The sequence below is a fragment of the Pundamilia nyererei genome, unplaced genomic scaffold (assembly GCF_000239375.1).
Source record: "Pundamilia nyererei isolate P.nyererei 1_Seehausen unplaced genomic scaffold, PunNye1.0 scaffold00028, whole genome shotgun sequence".
Taxonomy (NCBI): Eukaryota; Metazoa; Chordata; class Actinopteri; order Cichliformes; family Cichlidae; genus Pundamilia; species Pundamilia nyererei.
In genome coordinates this window covers 592174-601330 of record NW_005187429.1, presented here as the reverse complement: position 1 = coordinate 601330, position 9157 = coordinate 592174, and the positions used below count along the sequence as shown (strand labels likewise).

The following is a 9157-nucleotide window of genomic DNA, read 5'->3' as shown; positions in this document are numbered from 1 at the left end:
ACTGTGCAAAAAATCTGTTTGGGGGGGTCATTTTAGCATGTTGCTAATATATCATGCATAATTCAACCTAGATAGTAGATATAGATTTGATTTGATTTTTATGAAGTTAAAATGATAGGATACTTTTATAAAGTGTAATAGGTGTGTAAATGCGGAAAATATACCTCATACATACCACCTTATGATCTATTATCTTAGTCTGGTGCTAGGTGGTAGCTAGGCAACATGACTATGTCATAATATTTGAATTAGATAAGAACTATTAGCTCCTGCTGGTCCAAGAGGAGTTTTCGGGCAAAGAAACACGCATGAACAAAGAACTTGTGTGTTTTAGTCAGATGTTACTTAAATATTTGTTGATATTCTCAAATATCTTCTCTTCTGGACTCAATGCTAAAACTGAGGATTCAGAATATGAGTTCATAATCCGGTGGGTGACAACATGGAGGCTACGTTAACATGCTCTTGTCTTAACCAATGCACTTTGATGCATATGTATGCACATGTACTTGTACACAAGTAGACTGTGCTGTTGTTGCAAGACAGTTTTATTTGGTGCAGAAAGACTAAAGAACATTATTCTTTGCCACCTACAGTACATTGTCACTTCTCATAATAAATCAGCTTAAGCCTACTGTATCTCCAAGCCCTATTGTGCTCATGATGACAAGTTTAGCTGCCCACATTTCTTTTCATGTTGCTTGGTAACCAATTAAAAGTCACAATCCTTCAGTACCAGCCCACCTTGTTATGGCCAGATGCAGGGAAATGAATCTTTTCTTTAATAGCCTGCTGTTTCATTCAGCTGTATTGCGAGGATAAGAAATACTCACTGTGTCTAATCACATCTTCTCCCTCTCATTTCACTCGAGGCATATTCGCAATTGTGTCTATTTTTGACCGCCATTATAGCATGGATTTTTCTCTACTGGGATGCATAGAGGAAAACGTATCTCTACCAGTTAACTGTCATCTACTTTAAAAACAACAAAGGCAACAAAAGAGTCTGAGTTGGTCCTAGCACATGATTAAATCCTACTGAATGCAAGAATGTTGGTCCAGCAGTTGATGGTGCGACTTACAAGGAAGTTGTTTGTGTCCTCCACTGCAGCTTGACCTGGCAAATGATTTGAGGTGTCCCAGATTATCATGTTCCTATCAAAAATAAGGGAAAAAGAAGAAAGAAACCATGGATACAAGGGCAGAAATGATCACGTAAAGTGAAGCCATGACACCTGCAACACAACTTAATAGCCTTGTTCACGTATCAAAGCATTTGTTGGTTAGAAATCTCATTCCTTCACATTCGATTTTCAGTTTTTCAATCTGCGTTGTGGAGCGCGTTTGCTCAGTGGAAAATTTCATTCAGTAGCTGGTTGATGGCTAACAAGGTCAAATGACTCTCCGGATAAGATGGACTGTGTCAGAGGAAACAAATACAGACATATACACACACCACCTGCCAGTCAGTCACTCCATCTCTGAATTGAGTAGCAATAATAGAAGATTGAGGTTTGGAGTGTTTACTGCTGATAGGAATATCATTACAACTGTGGAAATCAAAGAATCGCAGCAAAACCGGTTAGCCAGTTCATATAACAATCAATTGAAACCTACACAGTGTTTTTCCCTCTCTGCTCATTTTTCTCTCTCTTCTCCTTTCACACAATCTTTTCCTCTTGTTGCTATAGTGACGTAAAATGGCTGCATTTTGCAGCGTTGGGCTGGAGCAGGGGAACGCTCCTGCAGCCTGTGAGCTACATTGTTTTACATTTGACTTATCACTTCCTTTCCCATTACCATTACTGTTTTTACAACAATAACTAAATACAAAGATCCCCTTTCTCCATGACTTCGTCTTCTCTCTTCATCTTCTGCCTCGCTGTAGCTCACGACGCCTCTCTCTGTGTTTGCAGTGTGACAATGCCAAGGGGCTGAGGGCCTTCTTTGATGCCATTTGTTACGGGCCCAAACACCTGATGATCTTCGGCGGCGTCTGCCCCTCTGTAACATCCATCATTGCAGAGTCCTTGGAAGGATGGAATCTGGTGCAGGTAGGAGCTGTACTCCATGTCATCATGCACGAGTGTGTATGACTGTGTACAGTATGTAGTCTTAATATCATGTTATTACACGTGAACTCCTGTCTACACACTTTAAAAAAAGAAATCTGGGTATTTCCAGGAAACCTGACTATGGTGTTTAAAAGCTGCTTAGGTTCTAGAAATTCCTATTCTGTAGGTGTTTTGGTGGACAGATAGGTCTTAAGATTTCAAAGGGGTTCCAACTCATTGCTTAATCCTTCATTAACCTTGCCAGGGTGAATGTCTAATTGGCAATGCTGTAATCCTCGAAATCCCCCTCCCATTTTACAATCAGAGGCAGAGTCAAAATGGTTTGAACCAACAGTACCATGACCAAAAATCAGTTGTGAAAAATGTGAGAACCATTTTACTTAACACTTAGGCTTAAGTAGAGGAAACACGTTATAAAATGATTGTCAAATCATGAGACAGACTGATCACATTGCAGTAAAATGTTGCCTTGCACAGGTGAAAAGATATATTTTGGGGTGTTTTATGATTGGTATGAGCTAAAGTGTTTTGGCCAATAAACTTCTTAGGCAATATAATAAAAGTGATCCTGTCATACTGCTTCCTTCCAATTTCTAAATAGCATTTTGTGCCATTAACTGTTGTGAGTTACGTGTTGTGGTTGCTCTGTGTGGATATTAAACGTCACTAATTCTTGTATCGGGAAAACTTTTGACCCCCAGAGTTATTGCTTGTGCCTACATTTGCTCTACCAAAGAGGGGAAACGCATGCTTTCAAAGAATACAATTCATTGTCTGCAAATGCTGCAAAGGTTATCAAGCACAGATAAGAAAGAAGTGGAGTTTGTGCTTGGAAGAGATAGTGTAATTCAAGAGGCTGTGTTTTGAACTGAATGTCACATTACGTGGAATATATTTCCTCCATTTGCGGTTGCTGTGAATGCTTTACACAGCCCGTTTTTTGCTCACTGTCTTGTTCGGGTCACTCATGAGTGAAAAGAGTTGGGAATAAAAGGATGACTAATTGTTTTGGGGGGGTTTTTTACGCTGTGTTTGCTTTCTTTTGGTGGTAATGATCCCAGTTGAGAAAGATGGTTCAGGTCATAGTTGAATGTTAAGTGTTTATCTGTTGGTTTGCATGTATGTCTAATTGCTTATCTATTCACTTGCTTTTTTTTTGACAGTGATACCTTAGAGATGCAATCTTCTGCTCTGCAGAACACTGTGTTGGTACAGTTTGTTCCACAGAGCACTTTACCAAGTAGCCCATTTTCTGCTGTCATTACAAAGAGCAACACCAACAAATTCATGTCAGCCTGATCCCAAATGCACACAGTGACTATGTCTGAATATCACATAGCAAGTGACTGGGAGAGAGTTTTAAATGAATAGCTAAAACCAAAGCAATCAAATAGCTTTTTCTTTTTGGGACAGCAGACATGCAGGTGCAAGGAAACTTTGATTAAATAAATTTTTCAATCAGCATCTGTCCAGCATAATACTAAGACTTAACTTATCTTGTTACAGGTGTCTTTTTAAAAGCACGACTCATAATTATCTGCTGTTTTTTTTTAATTAAAGGATCTAATCTGTGTGCATCTCTTTATAGGCAAGTAGGTGTTTATATATAGAATTGTACATTCTCGTTTGTAGGTGTGGTATCAGAAGTTGAGGTTACTGTTCTCAGATGCGAGCTATCTTTGCAGGCCTAAGCTGCATCCTCATTAGAGTATGAGTCATCAACCAGCCATAGTGTGAGCTGGAAATCTGCTCAATATTTGTCCCTGGACATAGAAAACACACCACATAGGTTTTGTTTGTTTTACAGACCCTAAATGCAGAGTAAGGTGGCAGCTTTCTATTTCGTTAGCTGGAGCGTGCATTGAGGTTAGTTAGACACAGGCCTGTGTGCTCCTAATCAGTGTTGTCTGCACACGGTGTTTGTGTATATGCATGTGTGTGAAACTGAGTGAATGCTTACATTATTATGAGAGACATGCAACTTGTTTGGTGGTATTACTTCAAACTAAAAACAGGGGTTGAAAAAGAGGGATTGAAAGGAAGGGTCTAACAAAGGGAACCCAAAGAGGAATGGGAGAGGGGATGAGAAATGATGAAACGAGAAAGGTTTGAATCCTGCACCTCACAATTTTTAATGTGCCATGTCAATGGGAGTCTGTTTTTAAAGCTGTGAATTCTGTCACCCTGCTTACTTATTACCAAGCCCTGGCACTGCTTCTACAAAACTTGAGCTGGAGAATTTTCCATCGTGATTTTATGGGCCAGGCTTAACAAGCTCATCATTTCCACATCAAAACAGGGAGCTGGCAGATACTATCTACAGTGGCGATAGCTGAGAGAACAACTACTCCTGGAAGAAGCTTAATCATACACCCATAAAAATAGCGTTCAATCAGTGTTGATGCCTAATGAAGTCAGCTTGAAACGGCTCAACAAAAATAAACTCTGACTGCACGTCCTTTCACTGCAGTCTACACGCAAGACTTGGATGTACATACTTGCATTTAATGCAGAGCAGATGTAGATCAGTGTTTATAATTTTTAGCCAGAGATTCAGTAGCCAGTATTTTCTTATTGGTAATCAATAAAATGGTGTCTACAAACATAAGAGACCTCCTGTAAGAGTGTTAGGGATAAGCAGAGTTATGAAACGATGGAGGAAAGAGCAAAGAATATTCAAGAAGCCAATTTGTACAGTAACTTATCTTCTCTGCGCAATTTGACAGTTTATCCATGATAAAGCCAAAACCTCAAGCCATGATCCCTTCAAAAATAGTTTTCTGCATTCTGTGTTACAATTTAATTATCAACTTTCCCCTCAAATCCCGAGAGCTCAGTTCCACTAACTGTTCCTAGTATATCAGTCTGCAGAAATACCACAAAACGAATGAGTGCAGACCAATGCCAAGATAGTTGAAGAACATAAATGTCATTTTTTGTAATTTTGTCCCCTCTCAAATCTGTTCATTTTTAAAAATACTTAACTAAAATCAGACAATGGGACAACACTATTAGTGGCTGTGGGTGCTGTGTGGTTATCACCTGGTCTCTGCTTTGCAGTTGGACAGACTTTAAATAAAAGGTAGACGTAGCCACCATAATTTCACCAATTTGTTTGAAGCCTCAAACTGAATGAGATGCAATGACTGAGAAACGTATGCACTCTCATATAAGTAGCCACTTATAATTGACAAGGTAGCCACACCGTAAAGAACACCCTGCTTCGGGGTTATTTGACTCTAAATGAGGCCATGGAAAAAAAAGCAATTGAGATTATGAACTCAATAAGAAAATGTTTACTGATGTCATAAATCCAGTGAGAAACTGGGTCATTTTTCCAATATCTAATTTTTTGCTCTCAGAGGAGTCGACCCTTGCTGCCTTTTAAAAGGCCCAGAGTGAGACTATGTCCACCTTTTATAAAAGCCTGGTGGTCAGCGGTCCCCTTTAAAATTTTACGAGTCTTTTGCTGGAGGTAAATGAAAAAAGAAAAAATCCAGCATGTATCACATCTAGATGGTGACCAGTCTGCTAGTAGCATATTGTTACGCTTTTCCTGTACAGTACTAGAGGACTGATGCGTTCAGCGGACGTTTGGATTCTGACTCATGGCTCTTGTCGGAGATGCCTGTTCGCCGACCTCCTTCCCCAAGCGGCTTTGCTAGGCTCTTTATTTACAGTCACATTTTGTAATGCGTACTGTACATGTGCTAAAATGACTGCCCAAGGAAATTAAAATGGTGGATAAGAATACTACCCGGGCCAGTGGACAGATGGCGTGGAATAGATTGAGGGAATGATGGAGGAACAGACAGGCAGGGGCAGACATAGACTTTAATAGGCTAAAATTGAAATTCAAAGAAGCGGGGCAAGACGCAGCTGCGTTTGTGAGCCGCTATCAGCCACAAATGCAGCTGATTGCTGTGTTTTTATATCTGTGAGACAATGGATGTTGAAGCCATCTTCTTGGCAACCATCTTGGTGAGTGATTAACCTTGTGTTCTCCTCACCATGAAATTATATAATGCCAGAAAGCATTTGGCAAGGTTTTTAAATAGTTGCTGGCACAGATATCTGCAGCATGCTCTTCACGCTCTCTCTCTCCTTTTCCCCCCCATGGTTTTAAGTTCGGAGGTCTTTTTTTCTTCTTCGCAGCAGCAGTTGCGCCTATTTTCTGTAAATGGTTCACTGCGTGCCAGGAAGTAGCCATGGCCCATCCTGGCTCCAGTTGCTTGCCCCTGCTCACTCACCAATTAGGCCTATCAGCGGTCGCACTGTTCATTTTTCAGCCACGTCAAGTGTGTAATGAAAAATTATGCTTCCTGATCATTTTGCCTCTTGTAATTTGGTGGAGAAAGAAAAGACAAAGGAGCCCCGTCCTTCATAACTGATAAATCTGATACATGTTTTAGAGCACAGCTTTGGTGACATGTTTTATGTGTTAATTGCAAAGCAAACTAGGTTAAACATGAACAGAAATCCTACCTCACCATTAGCTCTGTCACTGTTTTTAGATGAGCTATTCCCCAGTGTCCCTCGCCGTGATGTAAAGCGCTAAACCTGTGATTTATTTATCTTCCGGGGACACTGAATAATGAAGTCAATATTTTGGAGGAGGAAAAAGTGGATGCGCTTTCTGAAAGTATTTTGGTCAAGACCTGGACATAGAGCTAATATTTACCCGCATATGAAGCTCATTTTTCTTCGGCATCTTCCATATTGATTGGCAACGCTTCATTAAACCAGGCAATTTAGGGACACGGAAGTTGCATCCCTCCTTTATGAGTGCAGCATTGTTGTCTTTTAAGGCTGCACTATCTCTTTGGTGTCTTTTCCCCCCCCAGTTTTATTTTGTTCACTCTCCTTGAGTGCTACACTGGGTGTTTCAATAAAACATGCGATGCCTAGCACTGCAGTATTCTGCCTTACTTACGTCAAATCCTCCTGTGTACCGTATCAATATTTCATCACTTCCAGAGTTTAGGCTAAAATCACAGAGTGCACGGGCAGAGCTGGTGTGAGCATCACAACAGATCATCATATATCGCAAAATTACGCGTGTGAAGTCCAGTTTATTATTTCGCCCGTGTTCTGAGTGCGTTCTTTGTTTTAGTCAGTGGGTGAGTAAACGTTTCACGACTTCCCCAAATGCTTTCTGCTTGCTAAGTAGTAGCACAGTCTGACTTCTGATCATCAATATCTTCCTTGATGTTGGGCCCTCGTGGACTATATGAGAAAAAAATACAAACTGCTTGACAGAACAAAAAAAGGCGACACCCGGGGGAAGTGAGAAGCGGTGTCCCTCACTCTCTCTGAGCCAAGATTAGATTTAAGTTATTGCCTGAACTGGCCGGGGAAGCGCTTGACGTCACTGTTACCTTTGAACGGACAGAGGCTTGATTCTGTTGTGCAATGCACAGGCCTATATGTGGAGTTAACATTTGGAAGACGAGTGGGAGGATGAGTCAACAGCCTTTGTCATAAGCTGTGAACTAGAGTCCAGATTTATGGGACAGACTGCTGATGAAGTTAAACGAGGGAAATGTTGACATTTAAAGCAATGCCAATTCTAAAGCAAAACAGCCATATTCTCAACAGCTACTTTATTAGGTACACCGTGTCAGCACTATGTCGTACTCCATTTTTGCCTTAATTTGTCATGGCACAGATTCAACAAGGTGCTGGACACGTGCCTCAGAGATTTTGGTCTGTATTGACATGATAGCATGACACAGTTACTGTAGATTTGTCATTTACACATCCACGATATGAATCTCCCATAACACTGCATTGAAAAGGTGCTCTTTTGGATTGAGATCAGTGACTGTGGAGGTCATTTGAGTGCAGTGAACTCATTGAAATGTACAAGAAACCAGTTTGAGATCATTTGAGCTTTGTGACATGGTGTGTTATCCTGCCGGAAGCAGCCATCAGAGATGGGTTTACTGTGGTCATAAAGGGATGGACTTGGTTAGCAATAATAGTCTAGTAGGCTGTGCTAAGTGATGCTCACTTTGTACCAAAGTGTGCCACGAAAATATCCCCTATGCTGTTATACCATCAGCAGCAGCCTGAGCTGTTGATACAAGAAAGGATGGATCTATTCTTTTATGTTGTTTACAAAATTGCGACCCTGTGATTCACATCGATACTCATTAGAGCGGGCAACATTTTTCAGTTTTATATTGTCCAGTTTTAGTGAGCCAGTATGAATTGTAGGCTCAGTTTCCTAATCCTACACGACACCCATTGTGCTCTTGTGCTGCTATAGCCCCTCTGCTTCAAGGTTCGACATGCTGTGTGAGATGCTCTCCTGCAAACCTTGGTGGTAATGAGTGGTTATTTGTGTCACTGTTACCCGTCTATCAGTTGCAAGCAGTGTGGCGAGTCTCCGCCTGTCACCTCTGGCATCTTCACCCAGAGAACTGGCGCTCACTGGATATTTTTTCTCTTTTTTGGATTCTTCTGTGTAAATCAAAGTGATGATTGTGCAGGACAATCCCAGCAGATCAGCAGTTTCTTAAAAACTCATTCTGATGCCCAATTTGAACTTCAGCAGATCCTCTTGACCACAGGTGTCGAACTCCAGGCCTCGAGGGCCGGTGTCCTGCAGGTTTCATGTGTGTCCTTGATTCAACACAGCTGATTTAAATGGCTAAATGACCTCCTCAACATGTCTTGAAGTTCTCCAGAGGCCTGGTAATGAACTCATCATGTGATTCAGGTGTGTTGACCCAGGGTGAGATCTGAAACCTGCAGGACACCGGCCCTCGAGGCCTGGAGTTCAACACCCCTGCTCTTGACCATGTCTACATGCAAAAATGCACTGAGCTGCATGTGCACTTTGGCAGCTGGTGAGTGTATATAAAAATAGGAAGACTTCGTATGTGTTTTTTCATTGAGTGACTGTGTCAGAGTTTCTGTAATTTGTCACCAGAGGCAACAACAACAAAAAAAAATGGGGCTGAAGAAAAGATTAATTACATGCTTTACTGTGCATTAATCAGACATGCTTGGTCATGAATGCTGTGTGCTGTTGGAGAAACACCAGCATGTAGCGTAAAGCAGAACTCTCTCTCTCT

The 9157-nt window shown here is 41.1% G+C and overlaps 1 protein-coding gene across 1 annotated transcript in view; it reads left to right on the top strand.

Moving 5' to 3' along the window:
* The window catches only part of gabbr2 (gamma-aminobutyric acid (GABA) B receptor, 2), a 186988-nt gene that overhangs the window by 53484 nt on the left and 124347 nt on the right, over positions 1-9157 (top strand). Inside the window, exon 2 of the mRNA XM_005728286.1 lies at positions 1917-2054. Within this exon, the coding sequence (XP_005728343.1) occupies positions 1917-2054 (138 nt within the window). The remainder of the gene's footprint in view (positions 1-1916; positions 2055-9157) is intronic.